At 40.7% G+C, this 17,547-nt stretch overlaps 1 protein-coding gene across 6 annotated transcripts in view; it reads right to left on the bottom strand.

Moving 5' to 3' along the window:
• Positions 1-17,547, bottom strand: part of LOC126471441 (tetratricopeptide repeat protein 39B-like) — a 318,277-nt gene that overhangs the window by 78,686 nt on the left and 222,044 nt on the right. For all 6 annotated transcript variants that reach the window (XM_050099614.1, XM_050099612.1, XM_050099617.1 and 3 more), the window contains exon 5: positions 6,470-6,545. In XM_050099614.1, the coding sequence (XP_049955571.1) occupies positions 6,470-6,545 (76 nt within the window). The remainder of the gene's footprint in view (positions 1-6,469; positions 6,546-17,547) is intronic.

Here is a 17,547-nt window from a genome sequence, read left to right as displayed (position 1 = left end):
CCGCAACAAAAAACGCCTTTGTTTTAATGATCTCCACACAAATCCTGTATCATGTCGGTGACACTCTCTCCCCTATTTCTCAATAATACAAAATGTGCTGCTCTTCATTGAACTTTCTCAAAGTACTCTGTTAATCCCATCTGGTAAGGACCCCACACTGCACAGTAGTACTCCAAAAAGAGGACAGGCAGTCTCTTTAGTAGATCTGTTGCACCTTTAAGTGTTCTGAGAATAAAACACACACTTTGGTTTGCCTTCCCCGTAACATTTCCTGTGTGTTCTTTCCAATTTAAGTTGTTCGTAATTGTAATTCTGACATATTTAGCTGAACTTATGATCTATAGATATGACTGATTTTTCATGTAACTGAAGTTTAATGGATTCCTTTTAGCACCCATGTGGATGACCTCAGACTTTTCATTATTTAGGGTAAACTGCCAATTTTTGCACCATACACATACCTTTTCTAAATTGTTTTGCAATTTGTTTACGTCCCCTAATGACTTTACAAGACGATTAATGACAGCAATACCTACAAACAACTTAAGACAGCTGCTCAGATTGTTTCCTAAATCATTTATATAGATAAGGAACAGCAAAGGGCCTATAAGACTGCCTTGGGGAACACCAGAAATCACTTCTGTCTTACTCAATGACTTTTTGTCAGTTACTATGAACTGTGACCTCTCTGACAGGAAATCATGAATCTAGTCACATAACTGAGACAATATTCCATAAGCACACAATTTTACTACAAGCCACTTGTGAGGTACAGTGCCAAAAACCTTCTGGAAATCTAGAAATATGGAATCAATTTGAAATTCCTTGTCAATAGTACTCAACACTCCATGTGAGTAAAGTGCTAGGTGTGTTCACAAGAACAATGTTTTCTAAATCAGTGTTGACTGTGTGTCAATGGGCCATTCTCTTTGAGGTAATTCATAGTGTTCGAACACAGTATATGTTCCAGAATCCTGTTGCATATCAATGTTAATTATATGGACCTGTAATTTAGTGGATTACTCCTACTGCCTTTCTTGAATATTGGGTACAGATCTTTTGTCGAGCGTGCGGTTGTTAAGTATCGAGCTATTGCATCAACATACTCTGAAAGGAACCTGGTTGGTATACAGTCTGGACTGGAAGACTTGCTTTTATTAAGTGATTTAAGTTGCTTCACTACTCTGAGTATATTTACTTCTAAGTTGCTCATGTTGGCAGCTGTTCTTGATTTGAATTCTGGAATATTTACTTTGTCTTCTTTGGTGAAGGAATTTTGGAAGGCTGTCGTTTAGTAACACTGCTTTAACAACACTGTCATCAATAGTATTTTCATTGCTATCATACAGAGAAGGCATTGATTGTGTCTTGCCTCTATTATACTTTATGTATGAACAGAATCTCTCGGGGTTTCTGCCAGGTTTTGAGACAAAGTTTTGTTGTGCAAACTATTATAAGCTTCTAGTATTGAAATCTGTGCTACATTCTGAGCTTCTGGAGAAGATCGCCAATCATGGGCATTTTGTGTTCATTCAAACTTGGCATGCTTTTTTTATTGTTTCTGCAACAGTGTTCTGACCCACTTTGTGTACTAAGAGCTCCACTGTTTGTTAATTTATTTGTTATTAATCACTCAACTGCTGTTGATACTATTTCTTTGAATTCAAGCCACATCTGGTCTACACTTACTGGTACATTGTTGATTTCGAAGAACTAGAGATTGTCCCTCAAGATGGCTCCAAGTGAATTTTTATCTGCTTTTTTTTTTAATAGGCATATTTTTCCTTTATTTTTGGAGGATTTGAGAGTTAAAATATTCAGTCTCGCTAAGGTAACCCTGTGTTCACTGATCCCTGTATCCATTTTGATGCTCGTTATTAGCTCAGGATTATTTGTTGCTAAGAGATCAAGTGTGTTTTCACAACCATTTACTATTCCGGTGGGTTCATGAAGCAACTGCTGGGAATAATTTTCAGGGAATGCATTTAGCACAATAATTTTCCAGATGGCAACTCTCGATACAGATGCACAGAAAAGAAGATTATGCCCATTTCACTGATTACTATGGCTATAGTAGTCTACTAAATCCTTTAACTAGGAAAGTACTTAGGCTAATCTGAGAACAAATTTGGAGATTTATAAAATAACTTGTCATCAATCTACAACAAGAGATGCATACATGGAAACTAAGATTTACTCAATTTATTGCATTACTATGGAAATTTGAGCACGCATTGCTCCAACTAATCAATGATTACTGAACTTAGCTTTAATAATTTCCACTCATTTAAAATTAAAAGCAGTTCTGACAATTGCAAAAAGAGCATATAAGCCAGTGTATTAAGATTGTCATCAAACGTTCAATGAACTAATCTTTATAAATCCTGCAACACCCAGGAATTATAAATCAAATTAATCCAAACATGAATTATAAATCAAATTAAGTGATTACGACCGTAAAGAGAGAGCACTATGTGCAATCCCAGCTGCACCTTTTACTAGAGTGTCCCTCAAGTAAGTGGAAATGTGAAAGCAACAGTCAGGATTCCTTATGATGGTGAAAAATTCAGATATCAGCAGGTGAGTAAGCTTGAATCAGGTAGAATATGTCCTCTAGGAAACAGGTTTGTCATACTGTGATATTTCAGTTTCTACAATGATGACCACACAAGTTATATGCACCAGTGGTGATCACAATCTGGCAACCTACAATGATGAGTAGTGTAACAGAAACACATCAAGTGTATTGGTTTCAGGTATCACCAGATACAACAAATGATATCAACACCAGTGTACTGAGGACAAGTTGAACAACAACCACTATAACAGGAAAGTTGTAGAGGCCAAGGTACTGTCCTGCTTAAGACAATACCACGCATCATACGAGGGCGGTTCAGAAAGTAACCTCCAATTGGTCACAGTGCGGGTTGTGGGGGGAGTAGTGACGCCATCTGTGCGTTCACGCACTCAACAGGTCAGTCGGCATCAAGCCGTGGTCGAGTGAACGTCGTACCTGCGCTAGTTTAGTTTTTGTGGCAGTTTGAAATGTGTGCTGCAATAGAAAACCCCGCCAAATGTGAAGTGCGTGCTGTCATAAGGTTTTTTACAGCCAAGGATATTCTGCAGCAGCTATTCATCGTGAGCTTTGTGCCGTGTACGGACCAAGAGTTATGAGTGAAGGAGTTGTCCGTGAATGGGTACGTTTATTTAAAAGTGGACGAGAAAACGTTCATGATGAAGAGAGGAGTGGTAGACCATCATTGGTGACTGACGAGCTCATTCAGACAGTTGATGCAAAAGTTCGTGAAAATCGACGTTTCTCAATGTCGGAGTTGTCTACTGGTTTTCCACATATTTCTAAGACTCTCTTGTACGAGATAGTGACAGGAAGATTGAGGTACCGTAAGTTTTGTGCACGATGGGTGCCCAAAATTCTTACCGACCACCACAAAACTCAAAGAATGGCCTCTGCATTAGACTTTCTGTCACGTTATGAGGACGAAGGAGAACCATTGTTAAACAGAATCGTGACCGGTGACGAAACCCGGATTAAGTACGTGAACCCTGAGACAAAAGAACAATCAAAGATGTGGGCACATTCAAATTCGCCTACCAAACCAAGAAAAGCCTCGCAAGATTTTTCTGCCAGAAAACTGATGGCAACGGTGTTTTGGGATGCCAAAGGGGTGTTGTTGGTTGAATTCATGGAACGTGGTACAACCATTAATCAAGACGTGTACTGTGAAACAATAAAAAAGTTACGACGGGCTATACAGAACAAACGCCGTGGTATGCTGACTTCCGGTATCGTTTTTTTGCACGATAACGCCCGTCCTCACTCTGCTCGCAGAACAACGGCCCTTCTTGAGTCCTTCAAGTGGGACGTTATCAACCATCCACCTTACAGCCCAGACCTGGCGCCAAGTGATTATCACCTCTTCATGCATTTGAAGAAATGGCTTGGGTCACAGCGGTTTGATGACGACGAAGAGCTCAAAGATGCAGTCACAGGCTGGCTCCAGGCACAAGCGGGTGATTTTTATGCAGAAGGAATTTCAAAGCTTGTGAAGAGATACGATAAGTGCCTCAATCGCTATGGAGACTACGTAGAAAAATAGTGCAAAGATGTAGTTGTAAGACGTATATATTAAAATATTTTTATTTAACTTGGTGTATTTTTTTAAATCAACCGGAGGTTACTTTCTGAACGGCCCTCATATTTTATCATGACAAGCCAGGCTAACTGTGGTGAGACATGTCCAAATCATCTTTGGAGAGTAAATGGTACCATCACTTCTCTGGCATGCACTTTCACCTAAAACATTACACATCAATGATTCCTGGTTCATGGTTAGTCAGTAGCTTGTTTGTCACAATCTACCAGCAACCACTGTTGCCAATTTGAAGACTTTAATACCAAACACATGTAAGGAGGTTTCCCAGGAACAAATCCAGGCCTTCTTTGATTCTATAGCATGTCATTTAGAAGCTCTGATTGCAGCATGTAAGGGCTTCACACTACAATGAATTTTCAGAAGCAAAGATATGTATAGTACTGTAATCCTACACTTTTCTTCATGCACCTAATCTAGTACAAACTCCATTTCAGTTACATTAAGTTTCTTGGTGCTGCAGTTTTCATAAATGTTAAGTGCTGATACAATTGACTTACTTGATAAAGAAAAGTAACTGTTATGATCGGCTTGAACATTACATTAAAGGATATAGGTATCTGACAGCATCATCATAATCTTATCACAGTTTGCCAATTTTTTTTTTTTTTTTTAAACCACATGCTTTAGAAGACAAAGACAATATTGCTGATTATCAAAGTTGATGCTTCTTGAGCCCTACTCCCTATGGTTCACATCTCTGCTGATGCTATAAATGTGAAATTTTTCCTATTTAAAACTCACAACTCACTCATACTATGCTGTTGATCATAAGTTTTCTTTTTTACCCTCTAGTAATATGATGTTCACATCTGTCAGTGTGGGGAAAAGGGGGAAGGTAGAGTTTTCAAGCTACACCATGGATTATATTCCACATTAAGCTCTAAATTCTCATATGACTGGTAAGATTAGCCATTTCCCAGACTGGAAGAAAGCAAGACTATATCATCTTCAAGAACACCATGTACGATGAAGCACTGCTGTGTTCAAACCAGCCATCAGGTTGAGAACAGCTTTATGTTTATTTCCACCAGACCACTATCAGCATCTTCCTCGCATACTGAAGAAATGCCTTTGTAAGAGGTCAATCAAAATGGTGTTGCACTTTCTGCTCTACATTATACATACATCAGATTAGAAAAGAAAATTTTCGAAGTCAGAAGTAATGACATTTCTAGCAGTTGCACAGTTAAGGTGTTTTACTGTTGTAACCTTTTGGCTTCTTCCCTTAGAAACAAATCTTTGTGTGTGTCATACATATGCTTTACGTTACAAGTGACTGTATCATCTTAAGAAGACATTTAGACAATGATGACATGTAAGTGCATACAGAATGTATTGTTTGGAGTAAAATTTAGATCAAAAAAGTTACACTATGTTTTACAATATGAATCACAAAGAATATGGAGTACTAAAACCTTATGTAAAACAGTGTGACAGCAATGGTCAGAGCATACTGTTTCAAGTAATCTACAGGACAGTACTTGACAAAAAGCACAGATAAAACCTGGACCCCAAGGAAATTTAATGAGCAGAAATAGAAAATATTTGTATTATAACCGAAGCAAATGCCAGAAAAGGAAATTCTGTTTTGCCTTTTCTTTCTAATTTATCAAATGGATGAGCAATAACATAGCCAAAAAGACAGATACCATGAGTCAAAATTAATGGTACCTAAATTTCATGTACATAATTTCTACATTATATAGCAGTAGCTCAGAACCTTTGATCAAGGGATGCACAGGAGGAAAGTATTAAATTTCATCTCATCTTGTTCTGTTGTCTCCACTAATCCAGAGACGCATTTGATTTTCCAGTTTGATTTTGCATTATCTCATTTCTAACAAGTATCTTTTTTTTTTTTTTACCTCCCGTAATGATATACTTAGTTTCAAAACCTAACATTTAATGCTTTTTTAATTTTACCATAATCTGCCGCTGCTGATGCTTTATGAGCAGAAGCAATTTTTCTGTCTTTATTTGATTGTAGTTTTCAGTTTGAAAATTATTTCCCTCAAAGAATTATGTCAATATTGTAACCAAGAAAAAATGTCTCTGAAGACAACAGTTACAGAGAAGGTTAATGAGGACTTAACAGTATGTGACAGTAGGATGTTTAGTGAAGACCATTAAAGAAGAACATGTAAAAGAAATAACTGGACAGCTGCCCACACATTAGCACTTTCAGTGACAATTGGGTGATGGCTTACTCGATCCTGCATCACCCATGCTACATTACTAAACCACAAATTTATTTTATTTAAGTATAGATATTTAACAGTGAAATTTTAACTCACGTGTTCAAAGGTCAGCATAGCCTCCAAAAATGTGAACACACTGTGCCCAACAGCATGATACATGCTGCTGTTTGCCCTGCACACATGAGCACAAATCTATTAGAAAAGATCATAACTGGCAGTTCATCAGTGAATATTTTACTTCTCTCTCTCTCTCTCTCTCTCTCTCTCTCTCTCTCTCTCTCTCTCCCTCACACACACACACACACACACACACACACACACATGGGGTGTCTCTCCTAAGAATCATCAGGTGAAATTTCTTTGGTGTTTCAGAAGGTATTTGCAATTTTGTTACTGTGTTGTGTAGCTGGAGTCAGCCCAAACAAATAGTGCTCATCGTATCTTTCAAGTGACATCCAGCGTCAACAGAAAACAAAGGTTTGTTTCTCGTTACAAACAAAATTATTTTTAAAGTGAAATTTTACGTGCCCATTGAATAGAGCACTACCAGATTAGTCTAGTGTGATATCTGTTTTATCAATATGTATTAACCAGTGGACAGGAATACACAATCCATAAATGTAAACAAACATCACTTTCGACACATAGTTATGTGTTTTTAAATGGCACATGTATGTTTTTTCTACTGAAATGAAAACTAGAGGCACAATTAGTGATGGCAGGATTTTTTTCACTGCTCTAAACCCCATACCTTCTGGAACACTTAAACTTCAAATAATGGAAATGGTGCCACAGTTTCTGCCGTAGCCCTATAACAGCGTAAGTCAGGTTGGCTGCACTGTCCTGAAGCCAGCTGTAGGCAACACTTGTTCTGCACATTTCGGCACAAACTGTGGTGCCATTGCCATCGTTTAAAGTCTATGGATTTCAGAAGGTATGAGGTTTAGAATAGTGAAAACAAGTTGGCCATCACTAATTGTACCTCTAGTATTCACTTCAGTAGAAAAAACATATATCTGACATTAGTAGTTAACTTTGTGTTGAAAGTGATTTTTGTTTACATTTATAGAGTGAGCATTCCTGCTCACTGTGCAAGCCTCTGACATAGGTGCATACATGGTCAATTGCTTTTTTTCACATTTTGTTTTGTTTTGTTTTGCAAATATATGTGAGGTGGCAAAGTTATGTAGGACACCCTGTATATAGACACACATACAGGGTGAGCCAGGAGGAAAGGCGCATGCTTCGAGGGGTGATATTATTTGTAATTCTGAGCAAAAAATTGACTTATGAACAATTCCGAATGGTTTCGAGATGGAACACCTTTAATGTCAGTTTTGTATGTCTTTCTTGAATACTCAAAAATGGCAGCCCACAGTAAAAATGTGTCACAGCACAAAACTGAACTACATTAAATTTCCAATAAGCAACTTGCATGAAGATAGTGGGAGAATACTGAAAATCTTGCACGATGTGCACGCACTGTAGCTCAGGTAGTGTTTGCAGGTCAATTTGAGGTAGATTCCGACTTGACAGACCACAAGTGTCCTATATCAGATTGTTCATCTCAAAACCTTGAAAACTATGACAATGTAATGAATAATGTAGAAAATTAGTAATGATGTACAGTCTTAGACATAAAAACTGACCGCCGGCCGGCATACGGACTAAGTCCGAATCGTTCTCTAAAGGTGGCCAATAAAACCGACCGCCACTGACAATGCTAAGTCCGCCCATCTGCACAATCTGGCAACACGGTAAGATGTGGAGGTGTCAGAAGGAAGTGTTGGCTACTTCCGAGATGTTGCCGTGTTGTTTGAGCCCGTGGTCTAGGGGTAATGCTCATACATTCTAAACTTAAGAATCGCGTGTTCGCACCCGAGTGTATTTGTTTTTTTAAACAACATTTTGACCCTCGTCTAAAGTCCGATAGAACATCTAACATAATTCGCTTCACATTCTACGCACCAGTAATAACAAATACTTCCAGAAACAATTCCACACAACAGCTCATGGCTGTGTCTGATCAGAGCAGCTTACACTCGAGCGTTTCCTCGTGGTGCACCGGCTACCGGTCACCGGCCAACTGCCACCCAACGCCTGAAATTGGGGGCCACCCAGGTGAACGTGGCGCAATGCTGTCAGTGTGTGTATCAGCTGTCATTTTCGAATTTGATGTTCTAATTATCATCATGCAGTTAAAGATAGGAGATCACATACTTTAAAACCATGAACTATGGTTAAGCGTTGTAAAAGAAAGGTGTAACATCTGCAACACAATATTTACTTTTGGTATAATAGTAGGGTAAATGCAGAGGAGGCAGCTCGAAAGATTTGAACTGTGTGTAGTGCAAGCGCTTTTGGGGTAAAATACGCCAAGAAAAAGATATTCTTGTTTTAACAAAGATCGTTCTGGCATGAATAATTTTCCACATTAAGGAAGTCTCAACAACTGATATAACTGATGGATTACCATTTAACTATCATGCGACATTTGCATTCAACACGCAACTTTCAGAAGTCAGGTGTAGGAGTATTGCATGCTCTAATCCGAAACAACAAAAATGAATACAGCGATTATCACTGCAGCTTTGCTCAATGAGCATTTCTATGCAATACTGTCACTGGTGACGAGTTATGATGCCTTTATCGTTAATTTCCTAAGAAGAGCTACGGTCGCAGGTCTGAATCCTGCCTCGCACATGGACGTGTGTTATGTCCTTAGGTTAGTTAGGTTTAAGTAGTTTTAAGTTCTAGGGGACTGATGACCTCAGATGTTAAGTCCCATAGCGCTCAGAGCCATTAGAACCATTTTTTCCTAAGAAGAAATGATGGTCTGAGTGCTATCAGCAGACTAAACTCCAGCAAAGTGTAGTGTGAACCTAATATTTTCCAACTGATAGCTCCAAAAGTGTGTTTTGCACTAAGAATCCTTCTCCAAGGATGTGTCAATCACAGCTGGAATTTGATGCCAACAATTGAGACACCTTTTGGGTGCAGTGCAAGAAAATCGACTGACAAAACTACATCACGTGTGCTACTGCACGATAATGCAATCTGTTGATTTGAGAAACAAAAGTATCCAGAAGATTGATAGGGAAGTCATGTCTCAGGCATTTGTTCCTCTGATCGCATACTCATAAAATTTTACCTTTCCTGCTCCTGATCGATCAACCACCAAGGCAACTCATTTCTAGACGAAAATGCTCTTCAAACTGCGCTGGTTTAACGAGATCATTTGACCCTGTAGGTTTCTACAGGTGTAGAATTTGTAAACTACTTTAGCATTGTCAGATTGTTTTAGATATTGTGAAAGAATATACTGTTGCTGATTAATTTCTTTCTAATAATTACTATTGCATTCAATAAACTAATGGAAAATGCAATTAAAATATTCACTGTGCTAATACAAATTAAATTCAATTTACTATAGAAACATTATGACGGCAGTCTATCTAAATAAAGCATTAAGTGTCTGTAAGATGATTGTGCCTATTTTAACACGAATTAGTAGGATATTACCGACTTCTGACTTCGAGAAGGTCTGTATTTACTTCATGTCCTGCAACACACTCAAGTGTTATGAAAATGTGGCAGTTCATAGATAAAACTATGTATTCACAACAATGAAAAATATGTCGGCAGAAAACAAACGTGGCATTATGAATTTTGCAGTACCATTGGGTCTTCATTCTGACATTATGGGGTACTGAAAGCAGCAAGACGAATTTTGCTCGAGCGTTGTCTTACTATTCCCTTATCGAGTTTTTATCTGCCTGCTTGTAGCTGTGCTACAAAAGAATTAAAAACCTGATGTTCAGCGAGTCTCGAATTGCGAATGGAAGCAGCTTGTAGTTGGTAGGCTGACACATTACCTCTGGGCTAGCGAAGAGGTGCAGGATATGGGGCTTACTTATTGACACAATGGCCAGTATGGCATATAAATCGGCACATAAGAGACAAGTTGTATTTCCCGTGTCGGACGACTTTCGTGGATTCAAAAGCATTAACTGATATCCTTATATCACATCTCGAGAGAAAATCCTCACATTATCCAATTGAAATAACACGATAATATCAAGCAAATTTAGTAGGATAGTTCTGTGCCATCAAGGAAGTAACTCATCGGTCACAGAGTTGCCAAACATATTCTGCGTTGTTGACAAGTTTCAGTTATACTACCAGGAAGGATACTAGCTGGTAGCTGACGTGTTCTGTGAGTGACCTCCGAAGTGACTATAACTTCGTCTCAAAGCTGTGGGTGGCAAGGGCTGGAATATCCTAATTATACGTCAATGAGTCTTATTCGGATTTCTGTAACTAGGTTGAAGGGCTAGAGTGTAATTACTTGCAATACATCGATGCACTGAGTGCAAGCGAAATGTCATAAATTAATACCTGCAACTATTATTTGTGTTTTACTGTCTTAATCGGACTGAAACCTTGAAAGTGTATTCACCAGACGCGATTCAAAATTTTGGAGCTTCTCCAGTGGTGGGTGATTTGGCAGCTTATCTTTGCTATACAATATTGCTACTGAGATCACTGTTATTGTCACATCTGCAAGAAGACAGGCATGACCTGGCTTGGTGTTGTCAGCTTTTCTGATGGCTGTTCTGCTGTTGCTCGAAACATAAACATTTAAGGTGAATTCAAATATTCCATATGGCAAAAATCTGATGTTTCTATTCAACATTCAAAAAGTAGCTCCAATAAATGGCATAAAAGCTCATATAACCAACAATTAATAACGCAGTCATAATTAGTAGAAACTGATAACCTCCATATCTTGTCTGATAGTTGTGAAAAACTATATTTTTATCTGCACAGCACCGCAGTATTTTCAATGTGGATTTCAGATAGATAATTTGTTTGGTGCCAAATCTGTGTGGTCTGAATTCTGCTTGGTATTCACCTAGTAGGGTTTGACTTGTTCTTGTGCACTTTGTAAGAGACACGTGGAGATGATTTTATGGGGGACTGAAAGGAGGGAAATTCCTCGCTAGTTATTCACATAAGATTTGTTCGTTTTTTGTGGAGTGGTTGTCTGGGAGGTTTTTACTTCACCAGATATCCTGAATGGCCTGTGTGATTTCCTGTAGTGTTTGTGCTCCATGTTTTTTCAGTATTCCTTCTCCTTCTCCTTCTCCTGTCGACTTTCCGTTCTTGCGTTTTTTGATGTGGAGCTGAATTTCTTCTTGTGTCGGTGGATAGGCATATGGTTTTTTGTATTTTTGGGATGTGTGTGGGAATCGTTCAGGTGTTCAGGGCATTTAAGGAGATCGGAAAACTAGTATGCCAGTTCTTCACAGTTTTCTTGGTTGGTGAGTGCGAGTTTTCCATTTTTTTCTTGAAGGTCAAATTTTGTGGTGAGGAACCTTTAATTTTGTTTGCAAAAGTTGTATAGAAATTTCTGCTGCTGTAGTTTCCGAAGTTGCCTTCAATTGATTTCCGCTTTTTGGAGGTGTAGTTGTGTTTGGTTTTTCTGATGGTTCTGTTTGTCTTTTGTGGATGTTGAGGAAGTGTTATATGGTTCCTGCTGATTTGTTGCTGTTGTATTTTTGGAAGGCGAGTCAGCGATTGATGATAGCTTGATCATAGTTTGAGTCCCACCATGAGTGTTTTGCCTTTTTTTAAGTGAGATTAATTCTTTGGCTTTTCTGGTAATTTTACTGTAGAAGTCAGTCCAGTTGTTCGTCGGTCTTTTTTCCCATTCTTCTGTGATATTGGTTTCTTCAATTTTGGATGTGTCGATTTTTTGGATGCTGAGATTTTTAGGTGAACTCTTTTCAGAGAGAATTTCACTCGAACTCGTGTGAGGTACTGGTCTGAGTCAATGTTCGCGCCTCGTTGGACTTCAGTGTCGTGGATGACTCTGTAGTGGGCGTAGAAAATGGCAACGTGATGGATCTGGTATTCACCAAGACGCTGAATCGGGGATCGCCATGTTTTCTGTTTTTTTAAGTGGGTAGAAACTGTTTTGAGGTTGAATTGTTGGCAAATATCTATCAGACGTATGCCATTGGTGTTAGTGTTTTGGTGTGCTGAATTTTTAGCGATGATTTTCCTACATTTTTTGTCTCAAATTGAGCGGTGAAGTCTCCCATTAGGTTTTTCACATCATCTTGGTGAATTTTATTCATGATTCTTTCAAGTGTGTTCCAGAATTTTTTGACATTTTCGGGGTTTTTCTTATTTTCGATGTTGGTGAGGGGAATGTGCATTGATGAGTGTATATTTTTTATTGGCGCTCTGAATGCTCATAGCCATAAGTCGATTGTTGATGGGTGTGATTTCTTTGACAGAGCTGATGATGGATCTGTGTACAAGACATGTCATGCTGACGATTGGTGCGCCTTTCACTTCCTTTTGTTGTGTTTTGCTCTTTATGATTCGATAATTTTCACGATGCACGGATTCATTGTCAGTCATGTTTCTTGAAGAGCAAGGATGAGAATTTTTTGTCGGTCGATTTCTGACGTGAGATTATGTAGTTTTCCTGTTTGGATTAATGTACTGATATTTAGTGTTCCAATTAATGTTTTCTGCTTGTAGGGAAGTTTACCAGAGATCTCCTATATTCTCTGCTGTGCTAGCCTGGGCTCCCCAGAATCCAGAAGTCCAGTTGCCGTTTTTATGTTCACGCTCAATCTGAATCAATACTATTAACATTAGAGAGACAAGCAACAATAAATATTGCATCAAATATAATGTAAAGTACTTTAATGCAATGGCTAGTTACTACAAACTGAATATTTACCCACCCCACGTCCTGCATATTGTGTTGAGTAAGTAAGATGTATTAACTCCTTAATATCATTAGCAGAGACAATGCGTTCTTGTTGTCGCGGCTTCTACATCTACATCTACATCCATACTCTGCAAGCCACCTGACGGTGTGTGGCGGAGGGTACCTTGAGTACCTCTATCGGTTCTCCCTTCTATTCCAGTCTCATATTGTTCGTGGAAAGAAGAATTGTCGGTATGCCTCTGTGTGGGCTCTAATCTCTCTGATTTTATCCTCATGGTCTCTTCGCGAGATATACATAGGAGGGAGCAATATACTGCTTGATTCCTCGGTGAAGGTATGTTCTCGAAACTTCAACAAAAGCCCGTACCGAGCTACTGAGCGTCTTTCCTGCAGAGTCTTCCACTGGAGTTTATCTATCATCTCCGTAACGCTTTCGCGATTACTAAATGATCCTGTAACGAAGCGCGCTGCTCTCCGTTGGATCTTCTCTATCTCTTCTATCAACCCTATCTGGTACGGATCCCACACTGCTGAGCAGTATTCAAGCACTGGGCGAACAAGCGTACTGTAACCTACTTCCTTTGTTTTTGGATTGCTTTTCCTTAGGATTCTTCCAATGAATCTCTGTCTGGCATCTGCTTTACCGACGATCAACATTATATGATCATTCCATTTTAAATCACTCCTAATGCGTACTCCCAGATAATTTATGGTATTAACTGCTTCCAGTTGCTGACCTGCTATTTTGTAGCTAAGTGATAAAGGATCTCTCTTTCTATGCATTCGCAGCACACTACACTTGTCTACATTGAGATTCAATTACCACTCCCTGCACCATGTGTCAATTCGCTGCAGATCCTCCTGCATTTCAGTACAATTTTCCATTGTTACAATCTCTCGATACACCACAGCAGCATCTGCAAAAGCCTCAGTGAACTTCCGATGTCATCCATCAGGTCATTTATGTATATTGTGAATAGCAACGGTCCGATGACACTCCCCTGCGGCACACCTGAAATCACTCTTACTTCGGAAGACTTCTCTCCATTGAGAATGACATGCTGCGTCCTGTTATCTAGGAACTCCTCAATCCAATCACACAATTGGTCTGATAGTCCATATGCTCTTACTTTGTTCATTAAACGACTGTGGGGAACTGTATCGAACGCCTTGCGGAAGTCAAGAAACACGGCATCTACTTGTGAATCCGTGTCTATGGGCCTCCGAGTCTCGTGGACGAATAGCGCGAGCTGGGTTTCACATGACCGTCTTTTTCGAAACCCATGCTAATTCCTACAGAGTAGATTTCTAGTCTCCAGAAAAGTCATTATACTCGAACACAATATGTGTTCCAAAATTCTACAACTGATCGACGTTAGAGATATAGGTCTATAGTTCTGCAGATATGTTCGACGTCCCTTCTTGAAAACGGGGATCACCTGTGTCCTTTTCCAATCCTTTGGAACGCTACGCTCTTCTAGAGACCTACGGTACACCGCTGCAAGAAGGGGGGCAAGTTCCTTTGCATACTCTGTGTAAAATCGAACTGGTATCCCATCAGGTCCAGAGGCCTTTCCTCTTTTGAGCAATTTTAATTGTTTCTCTATCCCTCTGTCATCTATTTTGATATCTACCATTTTGTCATCTGTGCAACAATCTAGAGAAGGAACTACAGTGCAGTCTTCCTCTGTGAAACAACTTTGGAAAAAGACATTTAGTATTTCGGCCTTTAGTCTGTCATCCTCTGTTTCAGTACCATTTTGGTCACAGAGTGTCTGGACATTTTGTTTTGATCCACCTACCACTTTGACATAAGACCAAAATTTCTTAGAATTTTCTGCCCAGTCAGTACATAGAACTTTACTTTCGAATTCATTGAACGCCTTTCGCATAGCCCTCCTCACACTACATTTCGCTTCGCGTAATTTTTGTTTGTCTGCAAGGCTTTCGCTATGTTTATGTTTGCTGTGAAGTTCCCTTTGCTTCCGCAGCAGTTTTCTAACTCGGTTGTTGTACCACGGTGGGTCTTTTCCATCTCTTACGATCTTGCTTGGCACATACTCATCTAACGCATAATGTACGATGGTTTTGAACTTTGTCCACTGATCCTCAACACTATCTGTACTTGAGACAAAACTTTTGTGTTGAGCCATCAGGTACTCTGAAATCTGCTTTTTGTCACTTTTGCTAAACAGAAAAATCTTCCTACCCTTTTTAATATTTCTATTTACGGCTGAAATCATCGATGCAGTAACCGCTTTATGATTGCTGATTCCCTGTTCCGCGTTAACTGTTTCAAATAGTTCAGGTCTGTTTGTCACCAGAAGGTCTAATATGTTATCGCCACGAGTCGGTTCTCTGTTTAACTGCTCAAGGTAGTTTTCAGATAAAGCACTTTAAAAAATTTCACTGGATTCTTTGTCCCTGCCACCCGTTATGAACATTTGAATCTCCCAGCCTATATCCGGCAAATTAAAATCTCCACCCGGAACTACACTCCTGGAAATGGAAAAAAGAACACATTGACACCGGTGTGTCAGACCCACCATACTTGCTCCGGACACTGCGAGAGGGCTGTACAAGCAATGATCACACGCACGGCACAGCGGACACACCAGGAACCGCGGTGTTGGCCGTCGAATGGCGCTAGCTGTGCAGCATTTGTGCACCGCCGCCGTCAGTGTCAGCCAGTTTGCCGTGGCATACGGAGCTCCATCACAGTCTTTAACACTGGTAGCATGCCGCGACAGCGTGGACGTGAACCGTATGTGCAGTTGACGGACTTTGAACGAGGGCGTATAGTGGGCATGCGGGAGGCCAGGTGGACGTACCGTCGAATTGCTCAACACGTGGGGCGTGAGGTCTCCACAGTACATCGATGTTGTCGCCAGTGGTCGGCGGAAGGTGCACGTGCCCGTCGACCTGGGACCTGACCGCAGCGACGCACGGATGCACGCCAAGACCGTAGGATCCTACGCAGTGCCGTAGGGGACCGCACCGCCACTTCCCAGCAAATTAGGGACACTGTTGCTCCTGGGGTATCGGCGAGGACCATTCGCAACCGTCTCCATGAAGCTGGGCTACGGTCCCGCACACCGTTAGGCCGTCTTCCGCTCACGCCCCAACATCGTGCAGCCCGCCTCCAGTGGTGTCGCGACAGGCGTGAATGGAGGGACGAATGGAGACGTGTCGTCTTCAGCGATGAGAGTCGCTTCTGCCTTGGTGCCAATGATGGTCGTATGCGTGTTTGGCGCCGTGCAGGTGAGCGCCACAATCAGGACTGCATACGACCGAGGCACGCAGGGCCAACACCCGGCATCATGGTGTGGGGAGCAATCTCCTACACTGGCCGTACACCACTGGTGATCGTCGATGGGACACTGAATAGTGCACGGTACATCCAAACCGTTATCGAACCCATCGTTCTACCATTCCTAGACCGGCAAGGGAACTTGCTGTTCCAACGAGGGAACTTGCTGTTCCAACAGGACAATGCACGTCCGCATGTATCCCGTGCCATCCAACGTGCTCTAGAAAGTGTAAGTCAACTACCCTGGCCAGCAAGATCTCCGGATCTGTCCCCCATTGAGCATGTTTGGGACTGGATGAAGCGTCGTCTCACGCGGTCTGCACGTCCAGCATGAACGCTGGTCCAACTGAGGTGCCAGGTGGAAATGGCATGGCAAGCCGTTCCACAGGACTACATCCAGCATCTCTACGATCGTCTCCATGGGAGAATAGCAGCCTGCATTGCTGCGAAAGGTGGATATACACTGTACTAGTGCCGACATTGTGCATGCTCTGTTGCCTGTGGCTATGTGCCTGTGGTTCTGTCAGTGTGATCATGTGATGTATCTGACCCCAGGAATGTGTCAATAAAGTTTCCCCTTCCTGGGACAATGAATTCATGGTGTTCTTATTTCAATTTCCAGGAGTGTATAACATGGTGGGGAAATCTACTCAAAATATTTTCCAAATTATCCTTCAGGTGCTCAGCCACAACAGCTGCTGAGCCAGAGGGCCTATAGAGACATCCAATTACCATGTCTGAGCCTGCTTTAACCGTGACCTTCACCCAAATCATTTCACATTTCGGATCTCCGTCAATTTCCTTCGATACAATTGCACTTCTTATCACTATAAACACGCCTCCCCCTTCACTGTCCAGCCTGTCTCTGCGGTATACATTCCAATCTCAGTTTAGGATTTCATTACTGTTTACGTCTGGTTTCAGCCAACTTTCTGTCACTAGTACTATATGGGCATTGTGACTGTTTAATAATGAGAGCAGTTCTGGGGTCTTTCTATAGATGCTCCTGCAGATTACTATTAGCACATTAATGTTGTTATTCCCTGTTGCATTTTGCCTACTCCTACCTTGCCACGTCTCAGGAGGCATCTTGTCAGGCCTAGGGACGGAATT

Source organism: Schistocerca serialis, chromosome 3 (genome assembly GCF_023864345.2).
Source record: "Schistocerca serialis cubense isolate TAMUIC-IGC-003099 chromosome 3, iqSchSeri2.2, whole genome shotgun sequence".
NCBI lineage: Eukaryota > Metazoa > Arthropoda > Insecta > Orthoptera > Acrididae > Schistocerca > Schistocerca serialis.
The sequence above is the reverse complement of the archived record's forward strand: the minus strand, read 5'-3'. Positions and strand labels throughout refer to the sequence as shown.